Genomic DNA, 22,639 nt, shown 5'->3' with positions numbered 1-22,639 from the left:
TGAGATGTTGATCCAAACCTAATCTGTCCCATACTGTCTTCTAATTTTTCCAGCAGTTTTTATCAAAAAGTGGGTTTTGGTTCCCAAAACTGGAATCTTTGTGCTTATCATATACTGTCTTGCTGAGGTCATTTACCCCTAGTCTATTCCACTGATCCTCCTTTCTGTCTCTTAGCCAGTACCAAATTGTTTTGATGACCACTGCTTTATAGTATAGTTTGAGATCTGGAACTGCAAGTCTTCCTTCCTTTGCATTTTTTTTTCATGATTTCCCTGGATATCCCTGATCTTTGGTCTTCCAAATGAAGTTTGTTATGTTTTTTTCTAATTCAGTAAAAAAGTTTTTTGGTAGTTAAATGGGTATGGCACTAAATAAGTAAATTAATTTGGACAGAACTGTTATTTTTATTATGTTAGCTCGTTCTACCCATGACCAATCAATGTTTCTCCAATTGTTTAGATCTAGTTTTAATTGTGTGGAGAGTGTTTTGTAGTTGTGTTCATATAGTTCCTGTGTTTGTCTCAGCAGATAGATTCCTAAGTATTTTATATTGTCTAGGGTGATTTTAAATGGAATTTCTCTTTCTAATTCTTGCTGCTAAAATGGGTTGGAGATATATAGAAATGCTGATGACTTATGTGGGTTTATTTTGTATCCTGCAACTTTGCTAAAGTTGTTAGTTATTTCCAACAGCTTTTTGGTTGATTCTCTAGGATTCTTTAAGTAGACCATATCATCTGCAAAGAGTGATAGCTTGATCTCCTCATTGCCAATTTTAATACCTTCAATTTCTTTTTCTTCTCTAATTGCTACTGCTAGTGTTTCTAGTACAATGTTAAATAATAGAGGTGATAATGGACATCCTTGTTTCACTCCTGATCTTATTGGGAAGGCTTCTAGTTTATCCCCATTGCAGATGATGTTTGCTGATGGTTTTAGATATATACTGTTTATTATTTTTAGGAAAGGCCCTTTTATTCCTATACTTTCTAGTGTTTTCAATAGGAATGGGTATTGTATTTTATCAGTGGCTTTTTCTGCATCTATTGAGATAATCATGTGATTTTTGTTGGTTTGCTTGTTAATATGGTCAATTATGTGGATGATTTTCCTAATATTGAACCATCCTTGCATTCCTGGTATGAATCCTACCTTGTCATAGTGAATAACCCTCGTGATGACTTGCTGGAGTCTTTTTGCTAGTATCGTATTTAGGATTTTTGCATCTATATTCATTAAGGAGACTGGTCTATAGTTTTCTTTCTCTTTTTGACCTGCCTGGAGTGCCATGTTTGTGTCGTAAAATGAATATGGTAGAACTCTTTCTTGGCTTATTCTGCCAAATAGTTTGTATAATATTGGAATTAGTTGTTCTTTGAATGTTTGATAGAATTCATTTGTGAATCCATCTGGAGCTGGGAATTTTTTCTTAGGGAGTTCTTTGATGACTTGTTCAATTTCTTTTTCTGATATGGGGTTGTTTAGATAATCAATTTCTTCCTCTGTTAGTCTAGGTAGTTTGTAAGTATTCATCCATATCACCTAGATTGCCATATAATTGGGCACAATAGTTTTTAAAGATTGCCTTAATTTCATATTCCTGGATTTTAGCAAAACATTGGCATCTTTCTTGAAAAAAGTTTTATATTCTAATGTCAGTTAATTGCATTCTTACCAGCATGTAGCAATGGAAAGAGCATTGGATATCTAAAGGTATAATATATCTTTCATTATGAAAAAGAAGAGAGTAAGGTGGTGATTTATTTAGAAAAAAAATTTTTAAATAAGGTTAACAAGAAACTAGCTTGAGTAGATTAGAGGGCACAGTTGAAGAGTAATAAGAAGTAAAGCAAGTTGAAGGCAGATAACGGAGGACTGAAAACTATAGCAATTACAGCATTATATATTATTTATATTAATTAGAGCAAACTTTCCATATTAAGACATTTCCTAAACTTCCCAAACAATATAGATTCTGTTCCAAAAGTTCCTTAATCATGTTTCAGGAACTCGTAATGAATTTTTCCATATGTTATAGTTCTCCAAGTTAGTCTAGAAATTCCTATTTAATGTGCACAGTGAAGTTGAATTAATTGCTTTAATTCATTGGACCTCAGCTTCCTCAACTGTAAAATAAAACCATTCTGTGTGTACTTTAAAGTACCTTTCAGATGCTTACATTCTTTAATTTTATGATATTAACCTGATTTCCACAAGCAGGTGAATAAGGGGATAATTTATTATTTTTTCCAAGATTGGTGCTATCTTAAAAAAAATGTGAGGGAGGTGGGGAATAAGCAAAGTTTTTCTTCAGCAGCTTCCTATTAAGTGCCTATGAAGTACAAATTATGCTAGGTGCTAGAGAGAAATATATATATAAGTGTAACATTCTCTCCCTTCATGGCACAAAAGAGAATGCTTATCATAAACAGGTATTGAATACTTCCTGTGCTAGGTGTTGAAGACAGAAATGAAATTATTCCTGTCATGAAGGAACTTGTATTCCTTGGGGAAACAACATATATACACATATATAAAATGAAAAAGGATATTTTTTTGTGAGAAAGGTATTAGTTGATAGGGGACAGTTATCAGGAAGGTCTTCATATAGAAGATGTCATTTAAGTATAATTTTGAGGGAGACAGAATCATAAGAGGCAGAAGTGGCATGAGACTGCATTACAGTCATGGTGGATAGGCAGCTAGTGCTAAAGCACAAAGATAAGTATGTCATGACTGAGGAACAAAAGCAAGGCCAATATGTTGAACCATAAAGTTTAGAAAGTGAGATCATGTATAAATAAAGTTGAAAAGGTAATTTTTGAAGGACTTTAAAAGCTAAGCAGAAGTTTATACTTTGTCCTACATTCAGAGTGGAGCCATTGATGTTTAATGAGTAGGAGAGTGATGCTGCTATATTTTTACTTTAAGAAGATCACAGTACCTAGAGGATAGTTTGGAGAGGGAATTAGGAGGCTATTGTGAACCTTAAAAATTCCCAGACCCTACTTCATAAGATTGGATTAAGACCATTCCCCATTTGGGCAGTGAACTCTACTTAGATCAGGAATGTGAGAACTCTACTTCACCTACTTAAGCCTGCCCTAGGGGAAGATAAAGTTGTAAACTCTTTTCTGAACAATGAAAAGTACTTAAACCCATACTTATAATAAGGCAAAAAGTTCTTAAGATAAGTACCTATAAAGGTCAAGCAACTTGTGACTTTACAAGGAACGAAGAGCTGAGAAACTTACTCAGAGCTTTCCTGGTGTGAATTACTCAAAAATTTACACCTTCTTAGGTGTGGACTAAGAATGGTCTGTCCTTTGGAAAACGTCTACATGTGATTGGTAGATAGAAGAACTTAGGGGAAGTGACATAGGAGAAAATGCCCTTTAAATAGGAGCTCAGATTCATTCAGATTCAGATTGAGGATTGAGCTGGTGAAGGCAGCTGAGATGATGCTGGCCTGCTGTCACTAGAATCCTTGTTTGGACAGATCTTGTGGTGAGTGATTAAGGACTGACTGATCTTTCTTTTAGGGCTTAGGCCTGGGTTGGCCAGGGCTGCCCTGTTTTGGCTTATCCCTTTCTCATTATTCCCTCTTTTTCTCTCTTTCTCTCCTTTTCTTTAATTCCTCATTTGTATTAATTAAAATCTCTATAAAACCCACCTGACTTGGGTATATTTGAATAATTGGGAATACTTCCCTGGCGACCACCTTATATTTGATTTAAAAACAAAACACTGTAGTGAAAACATATTTCCTGTGGTCACAATTTACTCATCCACTCTTATATCTACTACAATTTATATCTTCCACTATTTTAATCACTACAGTTTAGGCTTCAATTATTTTAACTCTTACAGTATTACAAAAGTCCAAATAAAAAGTGATGACCTGAATTAGAGTGGTAGTTGTGTGCATAGAGAGGAGATATGAAAGATATTGAATAGATAGAAATTGCAAGATTTAACAACTGATTGGCTTTGGGAGGGACGGAAAGTTGAGTCAAGACTGTTGAGCTTGTATCTTTCATAGAAATAAGAAAGTTGGAAAAGAGAAGTGGGTTAGAGGAAAGATAATTCCGTTTTATTTTGACATGTTAAGTTTGAAATACCTATGGGCCATCCAGTTTGAAATAATAGTTATTATAACTAACATTTATATAGTGCTTAAAAGTTTGTAATACACTTCACATTTAACTCAAAATAACCCTGTTATTGCTATTCTTATTTCACAGAGTGGTCACATAGCTAATAAGTCCAGCCCAGAAGTCTATCACTGTACCACCTAACTGTCCTAGAAATATTCACTAGGCTGTGACTAGGACTTAGGAGAAATACTAGAGCAAGGTATATAGATTTGGGAGTCATCTTGGAATTTGATGAAATAAATCCTTGTAAGTGAGAAAGTATAGAAACTAGAAGAGAGACCAAGGCATAGCTTTGGGGTAGACCCCGTTAGAAGGTATGATATGAATGATTAATCAGCAAAGGAAATATTAGGAGGAGAGAACCTAGGCGAAACAGTTGTGAACTCTTAGATGGATGGTCAGTACTGTCAGATGCTTCAGAGAAGTGTAGAAGGAAAAGGAATGAGAAAATACTTTGATTTGGCAGTAGATTTTTGGTAACTGGTAAAAACAGTTTGCAGTGAATGATGAGATCAAAAGCCAGATTATCAACTTGAAAACAAATTCTTAGATTGTGTAACAAAGTAAAAAGTTGAAATAACTCCTAGTACAAGGGGGCCACATATAGGAAGCCAACTTTTGGGAGACTGCTCTCTCTCTATTCACTACACTGCCCTTCTCTTTCCTAATCTATATTTGCTCTTCATTTGAACTCATCATGTTTTTGAAAAGATGCAAGTTTTTTCTTAAAACTGATTTACATTGCAGCAGAGGGGATTAAAGAAAGGGTGGCAGTAAAGATATTTTATGGGTTGCTTGTATGTCAGGAATACCTTTTATAATTGGTTTTGGATATTTTTATTGTTATTTTGAAATCACCTTATGTCTGCATTATGACAGACTTGTATATTTCAATATTCAGAGGATTATGTAAATATAAGAAATATATGGAAAAATCAAGACCATAGAGTTTCATTTACATTAGAAACAGCACTGTATTTGGCATTGATTTGTATTCAGGTTTGGGCTCTGCCACTTTCTACCTCTGTGACCTTGGGCAAATCATTTAATCTCACTTGTCCTCATCTTTAAAATAGTTTGGACCAAATGATCCAAATTTCCTTTCATATCTTCATTTGTGATCCTATGAGTTTATAGAGAAGTGATATTCAGTCCAGAGTGATAAAAATCTTAGTATCTGGCAACATTTGGACTCGAATTTTGCCTCCCAGACTAGTGGTTTTTCCACTATACTATACTTCATCCATTTGGCATATTTGTAATTCTTTGGTGTAAGAAAGTTATTCTACATTGAACACTGCTTTATATAGTGTTATTTCTGAAACTATAAATTAGAAAGAATGTGTTTAGTTTTTTAACTTATAATACTTTCTTTGTCATCTATTGCAGAAATTCAAATCTTCTCATGAAATTTGGTTAAAGAATGATACCATCACAGTAGACCATACTGGTGTGACACTTTTTGAACTTCAGTGGAATGATATTGATGTAAACTTGATGCTACATGATAAAAAAGAGAACCATGGAAAGGAAAAAATGAATAATTACACCAGTTTTTTGAACAGCAATGAAGAAAAAGCTAAGAAATGCATGGATGTCAGATTACAGAATTGCTTAGCTTATGTTCTGCACACTTCAGGAACTACAGGAATTCCTAAGATTGTCAGAGTACCTCATTCATGTATAGTACCAAATATTCAACATCTGCAGTGAGTTTATAAAAATTTCTTTCTTCTGAACTATACTTTAAGGAAAAATGAGTTCTTGAAATTTAAAAAGCAAAAACAAGTTACTGTATTGATAGCCTTAAAGAGGTTATTTTTGCTCTATTTGTTTTATCTGCTACTAGGAGTATCTGGACATTAACTATATTATCCTGGATGAACCAACCTTTCTGAACCCATTCCCTGATAAAAGGGGAATAAAAAGACTTGTACCACATAGCCACAGGGTCTTTGTACAGAAAATACTTTAAAATTTTCAGAGCCATGTAAATGTTTTATGCTTATATTAGTGAAGGAAAACTCTGTTAGCTCAAACTAATTACTGCTCTTTTCAATTAGCCTTTTTTGTATTTAATTTAGAAAGGAAAATGATACAAGTAATAATATTTTTATTTATCCTGACTTGCAATTAAGTAAACTGGTATAAACAGGGAGAATTATATTTATTAGAATCATAGATTTTGAGAATTATAAGGAATTTTTGAGTTCATCCAGCATATTCCCTCATTTTCAGATGAGGAAATGAAGTTCAGGGCAGTCATCACTCCATTACAGTGTTAAGAATGGAATTTTGGAAGGAGATTATGGAAGCTAAATAGCTTTCACATATACTCTAATTAGTCCATTGCTTTGCTTTGGAGACTGAAGGTGAGAGGAAATTAGGTTTATTATTTCTCATTGCCAATTGCTCTTAGAGCAAGTGTTTTCTGATCATGCCAGCTATGGAGCAGCCACAGTATATGACTTGTACAGTTCTGGTCTGGTAAACACTTAAATTTTATGACAGACATTATTAATTATTAGTCTTTCAAGATTATGATCCTTGATAATGTTAACATGATGATGCCCCTAAAATTTTTCCCAAAAAAAGCATAGTCAAAGGAGAGTGGAAGTGAAATGATTTGATCAGTTGTGTGGCTTAAATTTTTTAGAAGCATTTGAATAATCTAGTGTCATTACTTTCAAGTAATGATGAACCAGCCCAATATATTGGATAGAGGGCCTTGGAATGAGGAAGTCCTAGTGGCTAGTGTCTGACCCATATTAGCTGTGTGATCATGAGCAAACCACTTCATCTTTCATTTCTCTGAAAAACTCTTAATACCTGTAAGTTGAAAATGAATTGCCATTCTATATAGTGCAAATACTTTCTATACTGGACCTTCCCAACCCAAATTAAAATTATAGATATGGAACAAAAAAACAAACAAGACAATAGGGAATCTTAGTCTTCTAGCAAGAAATTAAAAAAAAATTAATCTTCACTTCACTTTAGCATCAAAGGAATAATTTAGTTTAAAAATTTGAAGTATTTATATTTGGCTTCATACTTGCCTTTTTTTATTTTTGTCTTTTTATTTCTTTTCATTAAGCTTCTTGATTCTTAATGTGTAGCTCTGAGAAAATCACCATTAAGTCTTATCCTTTTCTATCTTGTCCAGGCCAAGAATCCAATTAAAACATTTTTTGGTACAGGTTAGGGGGACAGAGGCAAAGGGAAATTTTATAGGGTTGTGGATATTGTAATTTTTATCATCATATGTACTTCTAAGTCATGACTTCATTTAGACTTTATTCCACCATTTTTTACCCAATATGACTTCTCTTTGTTGTGATTTATTTATAACCTAAATATTTCTCTGGCTACATAAAAACAGGAAAATACTTTGTCAGAACTTCCAAGAGTTTTCTTTTAGAGCTTTTTTCCCTCCTTCAAATCTCGATTTCTTCTTTACTTTCTGAGTTTAATCCCTTAATTTCCCAAGAAGTTTTCTTGAAATTAGTTGCCAATTCTTTTGGGATTATGGTAAATCTGTCAATTTTTTGTGTACATTTTATTATTTTTCCAATGGAAGTTCTAGATAGTGGCTGAAAATCAAGTAGTACTTATTTTATATATACATATATATACACACACAGATATGATCTGCTAGTTGGTTCTGTGGATAAATTACTGGTCTTAGAGTCAGGAATACTCATTTTCATAACTTCAAATCTGGCCTAACACACTTAATAGATTTGGGACCCTGGGTAAGTCACTTAAACCCATTTGCCTCCGTTTCTTCACCTGTAAAATGAGCTGGAGAAGGAAATGTCAAACCACTCCAATATTTTTGCCAAGGAACTCCAAATGGGGTCATGAAGAGTCAGAGATGACTGAACAACAATGGTAACAACCGACATATAGTGTATTTAGGGTTAATTTGGAAGAACAAACTGACTCTTAGGTCACTGCATTCCTGCATTCCTAGAGATCACATCTTAAATCAGACTTATATATGGAAATAACTTGAGTGTGCTAAACTATTTTTATTTCTTAGAATAATGTCAAGACCAGTAAAGAATTGAAGTTTAAGTTATTATTAGGTAGCCCTGGATGAATAGAGGATGAAGGCAAAATGGCAAAAAGTGGGAACTTTTTATTACACATTTTATTTGTGTAAGCTAAACAAATGAATTTTTAGAATTAACAATTCCATTTGGTTAATTTAAAGAGAAATTATCTTATTAATTTCATAAATGCAATTGAGCTTAAATTTTACTACTTTGTTGGGATAACCTTTTAGTAAATATTTATTGTAATTTCTCCTAACTATATGATATTTTTCCTTAGGACACTTTTTGAGATCAGCCAAGAAGATATTCTTTTCATGGCTTCTCCTTTGACATTTGATCCATCTGTTGTAGAGATATTTCTTGCTTTGACAAGTGGAGCATCTCTGCTTATAGTTCCGAATGCTGTTAAAATGTTGCCATCAAAGTTAGCTACTGTTCTGTTTTACCACCACCGAGTAACAGTTCTGCAGGTAGAGTTGTGGCTTTTTTTTGCTATTTATACACACACATTTTTATATGTACATGTGTATATATATATGTATATGTATATACATATATATATATACATATATATATATATATCAGAAACCCTGAAACATTCCACCCAATCTAACTATATCTGTATACAGATATATTAGGTATACTTTTAAGATATTCTGATGTTTTTTTAAATGTGAACAATCATGATCCAGGAACAGTCACACTAGTCTGCAATGAATATGATCCCATTATCTTCCATCTCTCTATCTCCCCTTTAATTCTCTCGTGAACTCCTATTGGTGCTTTAAACTCATACCCATAATAGTACTTTCCTCCCAAACCCACCAGTTTTCCAGACTTCCATTTCTCTTGGGGAATGGATCATTTTTCCAGGCATCTAGTGCCATAGCTTTAAAGTCATCCTTGTCATTCTCTTTTCCTCCTTTACTAACCACATGCAATTAGTTGTCAAGTGTGGTTCAATCTCTACAATAGCTTGTATCTGTACTTTTCTCACTAGCCTCTACTTTGTTTAAGCCCTTCTTTACCTCTTGCCTAGCCCATTGTAATAGTCTTATAAGGTCCTCTGTGCTTCTAGGCTCTCTCTCTCTCTCTCTCTCTCTTCTCCTCTCCTCTCCTCTCTCTCTCTCTCTCTCTCTCTCTCTCTCTCTCTCTCTCTCTCTCTCTCTCTCTCTCTCTCTCTCTCTCTCTCTTTTTTTAATTGAAAAACTTTAATTAATTAATTTGGAATATTTTTCCATGGTTCCATGATTCATGTTCTTTTCCTCCTCACCCTCCATGTAATTCCACTGGGTTTTACATGTGTCATTGATCAAGATTCATTTCCATATTATTATTATTTTTTAAAATTAATTTATTTAGTCAATTTAGAACATTATTCCTTAGTTACAAGAATCACATTATTTCCCTCCCTCCCCTACCCCCACCCTTCCCACAGCTGATGCGCAATTTCATTGGGTATTACATGTGTCCTTGATCAGAACCTATTTCCATGTTGTTGGTGTTTGCATTAGGATTTGTTCATTTAGAATCTACATCCCTAACCATATCCCCTCGACCCATGTATTCAAGCTGTTGTTTTTCTTCAGTGTTTCTACTCCCACAGTTTTTCCTATAAATGTGGATAATGTATTTTCTCATAGATCCCTACAAGTTGTTCAGGATCACTGCATTGCCACTAATGGAGAAGTCCATTACATTCGATTGTACCACAGTGTATCAGTCTCTGTGTACAATGTTTTCCTGGTTCTGCTCCTCTCACTCTGCATCAGTTCCTAGAAGTCATTCCAGTTCCCATGGAATTCCTCTACTTTATTATTCCTTTGAGCACAATAGTATTCCATCACCAACAGACACCACAATTTGTTCAGCCATTCCCCAATTGGAGGACATCCCCTCATCTTCCAATTTTTTGCCACCACAAAGAGTGCAGCTATGAATATTCTTGTACATGTCTTTTTCCTTATTATCTCTTTGGGGTACAAACCCAGCAGTGCTATGGCTGGATCAAAGGGCAGACAGTCTTTTAGTGCCCTTTGGGCAGAGTTCCAAATTACCCTCCAGAATGGTTGGATTAATTCACAACTCCACCAGCAATGCAGTAATGTGCCCATTTTGCCACATCCCCTCCAACATTCATTACTTTCCATTGCTATCATTTTAGCCAATCTGCTAGGTGTGAGGTGATACCTCAGAGTTATTTTGATTTGCATTTCTCTAATTATAAGAGATTTAGAACACTTTTTCATGTGCTTATTAATAGTTTTGATTTCTTTAACTGAAAATTGCCTATTCATGTCCCTTGCCTATTTATCAATTGGAGAATGGCTTGATTTTTTGTACAATTAGTTTAGCTCTTTATAACTTTGAGTAATTAGACCTTTGTCAGAAGTTTTTGTTATGAAAATCGTTTCCCAATTTGTTGCTTCCCTTCTAATTTTTGTTGCATTGGTTTTGTTTGTACAAAACCTTTTTAATTTGATGTAATCAAAATTATTGATTTTACATTTTGTGATTTTTTTCTAGCTCTTGCTTGGTTTTAAAGTTTTCTTTCCCAAAGATCTCACATGTATACTATTCTGTGTTCACCTAATTTACTTATAGTTTCCTTCTTTATATTCAAGTCATTCACCCATTCTGAGTTTATCTTTGTGTAGGGTGTGAGATGTTGATCCAAACCTAATCTCTCCCATACTGTCTTCCAATTTTCCCAGCAGTTTTTATCAAATAGTGGGTTTTGGTCCCAAAAGCTGGGATCTTTGTGCTTATCATAGACTATCTTGCTGAGGTCACTTACTCCAAGTCTATTCCACTGATCCTCCTTTCTGTCTCTTAGCCAGTACCAAATTGTTTTGATGACCACTGCTTTATAGTATAGTTTGAGATCTGGAACTGCAAGTCTTCCTTCCTTTGAAGTTTTTTCATGATTTCCCTGGATATCCTTGATCTTTTGTTCTTCCAAATGAACTTTGTTGCAGTTTTTTCTAATTCAGTAAAAAAAATTTTTGGTAGTTAAATGGGTATGGCACTAAATAAGTAAATTAATTTGGGTAGGATTGTTATTTTTATTATGTTAGCTCATCCCACCCATGACCAATCAATGTTTTTCCAATTGTTCAGATCTAGTTTTAATTGTGTGGAGAGTGTTTTATAGTTGTGTTCATATAGTTCCTGTGTTTGTCTCGGCAGATAGATTCCTAAGTACTATTTCCATATTATTGATAACTACATTAGTGTGATTGTTTAGAGTCTACATACCCAGTCATATCCCCATCAACTCATGTGATCAATGTTATGATTAAAATTTAGTTTCTCTGCTAAAGGTATTATATTTTTAGAGGTTTTATTAAAGATTAAGAAATAAAGAAAATAAAAAATAAGATAGCACGTGCCATTTCACTTACTACATCTGGAGAGAAGGGTGTGCTTCAAAGTGGAAGCAGGAAGCAGGAAGAGAGAGTGAGTAGGTAGTACAGTCAGTTTAAATAGCCATTGTGTTCTCATCCTCAGGTGAGGACTCAGGGAGATTATAGGACAATCTGGGAGCAAGCAAAAAGTTCCAAGGACTTCTGGGAATTGAAGTCTGGGGTTCAAATCTCCATTTTTACATCAAGCAGTTGTTTTTCTTCTGTGTTTCTGCTCCCACAGTTCTTTCTCTGGATGTGGATGGCATTCTTTCTCATAAGTCCTTCAGAAATGTTTTGGATAATTGCATTGCTGCCAGTAGAGAAGTCCATTACAATTGTTTGTGTCACAGTGTATCTGTCTCTGTGTATAAGGTTCTCCTAGTTCTGCTCCTTTCACTCTGCATCAGTTCTTGGAGGTCTTTCCAGTTCCCATGGAATTCCTCCACTTTGTTATTCCTTTGAGCACAATAGTATTCCATCACCAACAGACACCACAATTTGTTCAGCCATCCCCCAATTGGAGGGCATCCCCTCATTTTCCAATTTTTTGCCACCACAAAGAGTGAGGCTATAAATATTTTTGTACAAGTCTTTTTCCCTATGATCTCTTTGGGGTACAAACCTAGCTATGGTATGGCTAGACCAAAGGGAAGATAGTCTTTTAGTGCCCTTTGGGCATAGTTCCCAATTGCCATTGAGAATGGTTGGATCAATTTACAACTCTACAAGCAATGTATTAATGTCCCAACTTTGCCACATCCCCTCCAACATTCATTACTTTCCTTTGCTGTCATGTTAGCCAATCTGCTAGGTGTGAAGTGGTACTTCAGAGTTGTTTTGTTTTGATTTGCATTCCTCTAATTATAAGAGATTTAGAACACTTTTTCATGTGCTTATTGACAGTTTTGATTTTTTATTTGAAAATTTAGGCTCTCTTTAATCAGTCCTCTATACAGCTGCCAAATTAATATTCCTAATATATCTCTTCTCTTGCCAGTAATCTAGATACTAGCTATCTAGCCTTCCCCCCCCTGCTTAAGAAACTTCAATAGGTCTGGATTTCCTTTAAAGTACAAATGCCTCAGCCCAGCACTTAAAACCTTCTACAGTCCAGTTTTCTTTTCTAGACATTTCATTCATGCACATTGCTTTCCAGCCAAACCTCTCTCCTAGCTGTTATCCAGACTTGATATTCCATTTGCCATCTTTGCCCAGATTGGATAACTTGGATGAACTCCTTCCTCACCTCTACTTCTAAAAATCCCCTAGGTTTCTTTCAGTTAATGTGTTGCCTCCTGCTCAAAGTCTTTCCTCATCTCCCAGTTTTTAGTGCACTCTTTCCTTAAGTTATTTTGTATTTATTTTCTGTATATTTGTATATATTCCTCTCCACTTATCCCTAGATGTAAGCTTTATTGGAAGTAAATGCTTTGTTTTTAAATCTCCGGTATCTAACACAGTTTGTTGCAAATAGAAGATGCTTAATAAATGTTTGTTGAATTGAATATCTTAATAACATTTTTTACTCAGCATAATTTTTAACTTCCAGTAAAATCATACTCAGATATTTCTTGGCCCATAAGTTTTATTAGGTTCTCAGAAGCTGGGCTGATGGAATCCAAGTTCTTCCTCTTCCTGCCAAGTTGAAACAGCTTTGAATATGAGCCTAGTGATAAAGTATATCTGACATCTCTGCCATCCAGTCAGTAAGCATTAAGTGCCTACTATGTACCTGACACTGAGTTGAGCACTATGAATACAAAGAAAAGACAAAAGATAGTCCCTGTCTTTCAGTAGAAGGTGGGATTTTTAGCTGAGACTTGAGGGAAGCTAGGGAAGTCAAGAGACAGAAATGAAGAAGGGGAACATTTCAGTCATGGGCCAGAGAGAGTACCTGGAGCTGATAAGTGTGTTTTGTTTGGGAGGAGCAAGGAGGCCGGTATCACTGGATTGTAGACTAAATATGTGTGTGGAATATAAGATATAAGGAGACTAGAAATGGGAAGAACACAGGCTATTAAGGGCTTAAAGTGACAGAGAATTTTATATTTGATCCTGAAGGTAAGAGGGAGCAACTAGGGGAAGTGACATGGTTGGACCTGTACTTTGGGAAACTCATCACTTTAGTGACTGAATAGAAGATGGATTGGGAGTTGGGAGAGACTTTAGGCAGGCAGAATAAGGATCCCCTCAACAAGCTACCTAACAAGTAGTTATCCAGCTTATACTTGATGTCCTACATTCAGGGTACAGTTTGGATTATTTGGCCTTCAAGGACCCTTTCAACACTAAGATTCTGATTTTCTCTATGCTGTCTAGCTTATGAGAGGATAAGAATGAGAGTATTTGTAAAGTGCTCTGTAATATAAATCCTAGCTATTATTATTATCATTAATATCATTTCTCAGTGTGGTATCTTTGACTATAATATAACAGTCTCAGAAGAGCTTATATCTACAAATGATGAATTCTCTATAGATAGCTCATTTAATACCATAAGTTTCAGTGGCTTATGAAATATTTTCATAAGTATTAATCTTGGGGGTATGCCTACATATTTAAGTATTATAAATCATGTTATATTGTTTAGTATGGAATGATTCCTTCTTTCATATTTTTTGTTTAGAAAAGATGGAAATAGATGAATGTTTTTAGGGTAGTGTGAGTTTTGTAATCATTAAAACTCCCCTTCTTTCTCTGTGACAGAATATTGTAGAAACATGTTGATTAAATGTTTTATAGGATTTATTATCAGTCATTAAGCACACAAAGAAACTAATGCACTTACCTATTAATTTTTCCCCAAAATATTGGTTTGACATTTGATATACCTTGCCTTCAGTTTTCCTACAATACTCAAGTATTGAAGGCTACATTGTTTTCAGCATATGATTAAAATGTACCAAATTAGTTCATAATTGTAATTAATGTGGAGGGTAATAGATAGTTTTGTAGCTATGTATTATAAGAGTATGGCATGTTAAGTTATCATAAATATGTGTGCAGGCTACACCAACACTGCTTAGAAGATTTGGATCACAGCTCATCAAATCATCTGTTTTATCAGCTACTACTTCACTTCGTGTATTAGCCCTTGGTGGTGAAGCATTCCCATCATTGAGTGTCCTCAGAAGCTGGAGGGAAGACGGCAATAAAACTCAAGTATTTAATATTTATGGTATCACAGAGGTGTCCAGCTGGGCAACATGTTACAGGATTCCAGAAGAGGATCTTTGCTCCACTTTGGGGTGAGGCCTATGATTTGGTCATGTTTTGGGGGGAGGTAGCTTTTCCCCAAGAGCTCAGAAGTGATGATACTTTAGATATTTTTATAGACTGGGTGTCATGATGGGAGAGAGGATTCCACCTGGGATAATGAGTTAGAAATACAGGATATTTTTTTGTTAAGTCTTCGCCTATTAGTGTATTTTAATACCCACTTGAAACATACGTGTATGTTGACAGATTTCTGAGCCTTTTCTATCCAATGCAAAGCAGCTTTCCCACCTTACAGGGTACATTATGAATTTATTTTATCCAATTTTAATGGTGTCCTAACTGTAGCAAGGCAGTCCTTTTGTTCTTTCCTAATTTGTTTGTAATTTCATTTCATATGAAAGTTTTTCTAAACCTCATCTCTTCAAGCATTCCATTTACCACATCTTTCCTCCCTACCCTCTTCACCTGAGGACCTTTGCTCTTACTTCTTTGAGAAAATTGAGGCTTTTCAACATTAGCTGGCTCGTTTTCTCATCTCAGAATAATGATAGCTAACATTTACATAGTGCGTACAATTTGCCAGGCACTAAGCACTTTTTACATTTTACAGTTGAGGAAATTGAGGCAAATAGTGATTAAATTATTTGCTCAGGGTCACACAGTAAGTATGTGTCTGAGGCTGGATTTTAACTTGGGCCTTCCTGACTCCCTTCTTCCCAATTCTAGACTCTGTACTCTATCTACTACATTGCCTAATTTTTGATGTCATGACGACATGAGAGTCATGACCCTCATACTTTTCCTCCATTAGTCTTCAATAATGAGCAACTCTTTTCCTTACCAATGTCAGTGTTTCTCCATGTACTCTTGATTCCAGCTCCTTCCATTTTCTCCAGTAGATTATAACCTGTCACCTTCTTTCCTTTTTCCTTTCTCATTTCTCCTTCTCACCTTTTTTCTTCCCTATTGTCTTTCAACAAACCTCCTCCATTTTTAATAGAAACCCCATATCCTTATCTAGATCCTAGCATCCCCACACTTTATCACTTTATCCCTTTATCTCTTCTCCCTTTCTTAGATAAGGTCCAAAAAAAACCTGTTTATACTCAACTGCTTCCACTTTCCCTTCTCTCATTTGTCAGCTCTTTATATTCTGGTTTCTGACTCATCATTCAACCTTGCTTTCTAATGTTCTTTTATTTTCAAAATCTGATAGTATTTTCTGTGCTCACTTGCTCTCAGCACTTCATCAACATTATTACCTCCATGCATGTGACTTACAGATCTATATATCCAGCCCCAGGGCTCTCCCTTAATCGTGCATCACCAATTGTCCATTGAACATTTCAGAATGAATGTCCTTTCCTTAAATTCAGCATGTCTTGAACTAAATTTGTTTCTCTACCACCAAAGCCCCATCTCTTACAAATTTTACTTATTTCTGTCAAAGGTACCACCATTCTTTCAGTCTCCCAGATTTGTGACCTTTTGCATATCCTTGACCCCTTACGTTTTACCCCACATATCTAGTCAGATGCCACATCTTGCTGGTTCTCCTTATACATCTCTTTAATGTGACCCTTGTTCTTTACTCAGATGGCTACCACTTTAATTCAAATCTTTGTCATCTCTTGCCTTTTATTGTAATGGTCTCTTAATTGGTATTTCTCTCTCAAGTCTCCCTGCTTCACTTCATTCTGCTGCTGACAAAGTGATTTCCCTTAAGGGTAGGCCTGACCATATTGCTCGCCTACTCAGTAAACACCTTTAAGATGAGTAGTTTCTAATATGAAGTCCACAGATCCTTAGTTGTTCCATGGATAGATTTCAGGGTGTCTTTGAACTTATACGAGAAAAAAAAAATCACATCATCTTTTACAAACTTCTAAATGAAATTTTGCATTTCCTTTTTAAGTAAAACATCAGAGAAGGGGCTCTTAGGCTTCACCAGACAGCAAAGGTATCTGTGACGCACAAAAAGGTTAATCCCAGCCCTAAAATCAGATGTAAATATACTAAAAAAAAAAGACGAAGTAACATACTGGGAGAAGGAAAAAGGAGAGCTAGGGGGAGGTAAATGATATATAATCAAATATTGGCTTCTCTGTTAACCTTTAAAGGCTTTCATAACCTTGTTCCAACCTATTTTTCTAGCCTCATTCTCATTGCTCTCCTTCACATGCTCTACAAGTAGGCATTTTCTTTTCCTCACACATAATTCTACATTTCTTCTCTTGGTGCCTTTCCATTGGCTCTCCCCCATACCTGGAATGTTCTCCTTCTAGGCTTACAGCTCACATATCACCTACATGAAACTTTCTGTCAACCATTAGTGCCTTTATTCATACTGTTTTATTTAGTTATTTTGTATTTATTGCCTTTATACTTATTCTGTGTATATCTCCTTGTTGTTTCCCCCATTAGAGTTTAAGCCCCTAGTGAATGGGGATTGTTGTATTCATTATTTTTGTATCTTCAGTGCCCAATATATGAAAGTACTTAAATACTTGGTAATTGCCTTAACTTTTTCTAGTTTGCTGCCTTTGAATTACACATAAAGTTCTTTTTCTGAAACCATGTTATTTAAATAGATTGAAAAATGTTCGTTCAAAAAAACATTTAAAATCTTTTGGGGGTGGGGTTTGGATTATGTTTTTGCAGAGTTGAGTCTCCTGTGCAATTGGGATTTCCACTGCTTGGAACAGTAGTCGAAGTCAGAGACATTAATGGTTTGACAGTTCAAGAAGGAGAAGGCCAAGTGTTTTTAGGTTCTTTTATGTTTTGTCTGTTTTTTGGGAATAACTATTTTAAAGAAACAGTAGCAAAATGTAATTCCATCATTTTCCTGTCATTTGCTGAAATTTCCAACAGGTATAAATCTAAAATGTCTTCTCTTCAAATGCATAAAACACAAAAGAGATTGCTAAAATTATTTCATCTTAAAGTGTTAAATTGCCTTAAAAATTCTTAAAGTGTTTGCATAAAAATAATTCAGAAGACATCCATTTAGGGGGCAGCTAGTTGGCCCAGTGGATTGAGAGCCAGGTCCAGAGACAGGAGGTCTTGGGTTCAAGTGTGACCTAAGATACTTCCTAGCTGTGTGGCTCTGGGCAAGTCACTTGACCCTCATTACCTAACCTTTACCATTCTGCTTTGGAACCAATACACAATATTGATTCCAAAACAGAAGGAAAGGGTTTTTTAAAAAAGAAAAAAAAATGTCAATTTAGATATGACCCTTCTGCTAAAAATCACCAACTTCAATGAAATTTCACTTTTTTCATTACCTCAAAAGCAGAGAGGACTTTTATTTTTCTGGATTACAGAACATCTTCCCTTTTAATGTTGCTAATTTTTCAGAATTACCTTTGGTATTTTGGCCATTTTAAATATATATATATATATATATATATAACTTTACTAAGTCTATCTAATGTAATTTTATTAATGTAAGATAAGATTATTTAAAAAATCTTTGAACTGATATATTACATTCTTGATTCTATTTTGTGGAGGTGGTGAGGAGCGGGTATGTTTTCTTGATGATGAAACAACTCTACCTTTTGGCACAATGAGAGCGACTGGTGATTTTGTTACTGTGAAGGGTGAAGCAATGTTTTTCTTGGGTCGGCAAGACAGTCAGATCAAACGTCATGGCAAACGTATTAACATTGAATTTGTACAGCAGGTAGGATTTTTAACTCTTTCATTTGCAGATATTACCACTATTATGAGTCAGCAAGATTTCAAAGTTTGGTGTTTTTTTTTAGATTTACATTGGATCATGCATAATATATATTATATGTATATATGTATATATACATAAAATATTTTTTACTATGTCCTTTGTTTCCAACATCCCAGAAATATCATGTATTTTTCTAAGCCCACTACTGACAGAGTGGAGCCCCATTACCACAAAAAGTTGTACTTTTAGATGTCTGAGTATTATCACAATCAAATAATTTTTGTTAAGAGCTAGACCTCTACTAGTCTTTGGAGACATTTTGATGCTAAACAATTAAATATAATAACTACTTAGTTTTAGGAAGTACTGTCCTGTTGCCCTGTCATGAAGTAGACAAGACTTATGTTAGCAGATTACAAATATGAGTCAAGTGTGACTTTCATTCAAGGAATGGCTTCTGTGTAATTAGAGGGGCTTATTATAGTTTCCTCATTGTAAAATGGGGATGATAATATTTGTACTCCCTACTTCCCATGGTTATGAGGAAAAAACTGTTTTGCATAGTGCTTTGTAAGAGTTCTTGTTACCATTAGAAGTTTGACCAGTAGGTAATGAACATTTTTAGATGTTGAAACTCATGAGGACTATCTTTTAAAGCATCAACAGGTTGTGATCCACATTGGTGGAGAGAATACCTGCATTACCGTAGTCACTGATATTTTGAAATACAAGTTTGAAACAAGTTCTACTTAGGTTCTTAAAATAGATTGGTTTGACTTCAGATGTGGGGAGTTTGTATCCTCATGAGTTCAAATTTCTTTTTTTTTTTTAAACCCTTACCTTCTGTCTTAGAATCAATACTATGTATTGGTTCCAAGGCAGAAGAGTAGTAAGGGCTAGGCAATGGGGGTCAAGTGACTTGCCCAGGGTCACACAGCTGGGAAGTGTCTGAGGCCAGATTTGAATCTAGGACCTCCTGTCTCTAGGCCTGGCTCTTAATCCACTGAGTTACCCAGTTGTCCCGAGAGTTCAAATTTTAAATTATCTTCCCAGTAAAGTAAGATGATCTCTTTTGCTGTAGGTTGCTGAAGGAATTTATCAAGTAGAAGCCTGTTCAGTTGTTTGGTATCAGGAAAGATTAATTCTGTTCGTGGTGACCAAAGATGGTTTAGTGAAGGATCACATTTTAGGAGAACTTCAAAAACATCTTCCAAGTTATGCAATTCCAGATGACGTTCTGATCATTGAAGCCTTACCATTGACATCTCATGGTAAATTGTAGTGCGTCGTTTTTAAAGCAAATGTTTCAATGTGAGATAATGCCATATACTTTCAGAACAAGTTTCAAGTCTAGGTTTTTTATTTTTTGCTCCTGATTTTAAGAAGCATATCATTCCTTTTAAATGAGTTTGATGATTAATTCTAATTAACTGCCATGTTTGTCAGAAGTGTTCTGTTAAATTCATTAGAATTAAATCATTACTGTTGAAAACCATTTTATGTCATGGAGTTTCTAGGGTTTAAAGTGAAAACTACATATACTTATATTGTGATCACTCAAGATTATCTTGGAGCTGAAATAAACATTTTCTTTCTTTTTCTTTTTTTTGGCAAGGCAAAATTGATGTAACTGAGTTAACCAAGATTTACTTTAAATATATAAATTTGAAGACTAACAGTAAGCTCAAAGGAAAAGAGGAACTGTGGGAAAGATTACAGTACTTATGGAAGGTAGTATTTTTAAGTTGCTTTTGAATCATTGCATTGAGGTCATTTTACATGTGTCAAGAATGAAATGCTTTTTATTAAGTCTAATATTACTAGCTTTACTGCTGCCCAAATATTTTGTATTATACCTTTATCTGTTCATTTTGACACTGAGCCACTCAGTAGTCATGGACAAATTATTTAGTTTATCATAAATTAAGGTGACATATGCCATACTGCAAGCAGCCAGGAATTGTCATGACTGAAATGGGTTGACCTTAATTTTTTTTGCTCATTTTCCGAGAGATAATCTGATGTTTAAAGATTTATGTATTAATAGCCGCACAGTGAAATAATAAAACACAAATTGTTTAAGTAGAGGCAATTGTTAGTGCCTTAATCTGTTTCCTAACAGGTATTATGCTTTTTTGTTTTGTTTTGTTTTTTTGTTGAAAAAGAGGAGTAGGAGGAAAGAGAGGCTAATGTGGATGGATGAGGCACTACTGCACTGCCCAGCTTTCATTTCTCCATGTTCACTTCTCCCAGACTCAGTTTCATGCTGTTAACCAATAAAAAAAATTCCAAGTCACAAAATGCTATTAAAATTTAGTTCCTTCATTATGAATTATGGGTTTTGTACTCCTTATCCTGAGACATCAGTATTGGTAAGAGCAGCATAAGAAAGAAGCAAGAGTTTAATGCTAATGAAGAACAAAACCTCTGTGTTCTCTCCTACTTACTTAAGATTTCATATTATAGTGAGAAATTGGTATCTTTGGTCTGTAATGTTGAATATTAAGAGTAACAACAAAACCTCACATTTATGTATAAGAACAGGATCCTTAGTCTAGAAAGGGACATTTGAGGCCATAGGGTTAGAGAATTAGAACTATAGGAACCTCCAAAGTCTGTAGCCCAGAGGCCCTGAAAGTTAAGTGACTTGCCTGAGTCCACACAGGATATAGTAACAAAGTGTGGAAGTGAGCCTGGGTCTTCTGATCGAAAATTCAGCACTCTTGCCTCGTACCAGTATGGAGCTGTCATTTACTTTAAGATTTACAAAGTGCTTTCCTCAAAATAACTCTGGGAGTATATTTATCTAATATTTTCTGAGAAGCTCAAAAGCTCATATGTATGTGGAGTGTGTGTGTGTGTGTGTGTGTAAAATCAATCAACAAGAACTTTTTAAATGCCTGTGATGTCATTCATCTGCACCCATTTCCCAACTAGAGAAATACATGGAGAATTCGGAGAGAGTTCAAAGGTGTTTTCAGTAACAAGAATATAGTTAATGATCTTTAGCTATATGAAGGATCTTTACAAGCAGATTGGCTATTTTTATAGGCTTGAGATGGGGACTAGAGCTTTGATTCCTTAGGGATTGAGAACTTTTCTGGTGAGGAAACTCCTTCTCTCAATGCCAACCAGCACTTTATTTTGAATCATAATGTCTGAAAAAGTTATCTAGAGCACCTAGAGGATGAGGGACTTGCTCAGGTACCACAGCCAGTATGTTTCAGAGGCAGGATTTGAACCTAGATTTTATTGCTGTTGAGATTGGCTCTCTACTACAGTTATGCTATCTCTGCAGCTATTTTTATCTTTACTAAAAACTGAGTAAGAAATATTAGGCTTGAGTTGTAGCATAAAAGATTCTAGGAGATTAATGGGAATAAAAATAAATTTTAAATTTGGGATGAGATTTTTATTAATGCTTTTATTATTTGCTCTCCTTTCCCAAAGACTGTCCTGTCCCCAGCCCTGACATATGCACCCTCCCTTGTAACAAAGAATTATATTTAAACAAAATAAATCAACATAAAGGTAAAATCTGGCAATGGGTAGAGAAAATTTTTAAAAGAACTTCTGGACTTGTCTTTCCTGGAGATTTTTGAAAGTAGAATAAACTCAGATATTTGTGTATAGTCATGTATGAAAGAGGAGGTAAACCCAGTAATCTTTTAAGGGTCCTTCTTGCTTTGGATTCGTGTGAAACAAATGAGGACAAGTATTAACTGTTTTATAGAAAGAGAAATCATAACTTATGTTTTGTGGATCCTGTAATTGATGAACCAAGCATTAATATAGTTCTATTTTCTCCTTTGAGAAGTGGAGCTAGTAAATAGTTGTGAGTTTTGAAGATTCAGAATGTGTTAGTGGCAAAGCCAGCATAGAATGAAGACCTTCTTTATTAGTAATGAACACAGTAGAATTTCTTAAAATTTAAAATATACACAAACGATATATATATATATATATATATATATATATATATATATATATATATATAGAGAGAGAGAGAGAGAGAGAGAGAGAGAGATCAGAGGCACTTGGATACTTCTGTCCATGACAAAGGTATACTTACTACTTTGTTGTTGTTTAGTTGATCATCTTTCTTT

The 22,639-nt window shown here is 34.8% G+C and overlaps 1 protein-coding gene across 4 annotated transcripts in view; it reads left to right on the top strand.

Annotated features, from left to right (window-relative positions):
* Positions 1–22,639, top strand: part of AASDH (aminoadipate-semialdehyde dehydrogenase) — a 37,166-nt gene that overhangs the window by 5,757 nt on the left and 8,770 nt on the right. For 3 of the 4 annotated variants that reach the window (XM_007496422.3, XM_056802652.1, XM_007496421.3), the window contains exons 4-10: positions 5,548–5,867; positions 8,497–8,689; positions 14,633–14,874; positions 17,507–17,613; positions 18,361–18,533; positions 19,615–19,804; positions 20,149–20,264. In XM_007496422.3, coding sequence (XP_007496484.1) covers positions 5,548–5,867; positions 8,497–8,689; positions 14,633–14,874; positions 17,507–17,613; positions 18,361–18,533; positions 19,615–19,804; positions 20,149–20,264 — 1,341 coding nt within the window. Of the gene's footprint in view, positions 1–5,547; positions 5,868–8,496; positions 8,690–14,632; positions 14,875–17,506; positions 17,717–18,360; positions 18,534–19,614; positions 19,805–20,148; positions 20,265–22,639 lie in introns of those variants that run through there. The other variant, XM_007496423.2, reaches the window with a different exon arrangement.

Source organism: Monodelphis domestica, chromosome 6, assembly GCF_027887165.1.
Source record: "Monodelphis domestica isolate mMonDom1 chromosome 6, mMonDom1.pri, whole genome shotgun sequence".
NCBI classification, from domain to species: domain Eukaryota; kingdom Metazoa; phylum Chordata; class Mammalia; order Didelphimorphia; family Didelphidae; genus Monodelphis; species Monodelphis domestica.
Note: the sequence above shows the minus strand (reverse complement) of the source record. Positions and strands in the feature narration are given on the sequence as shown.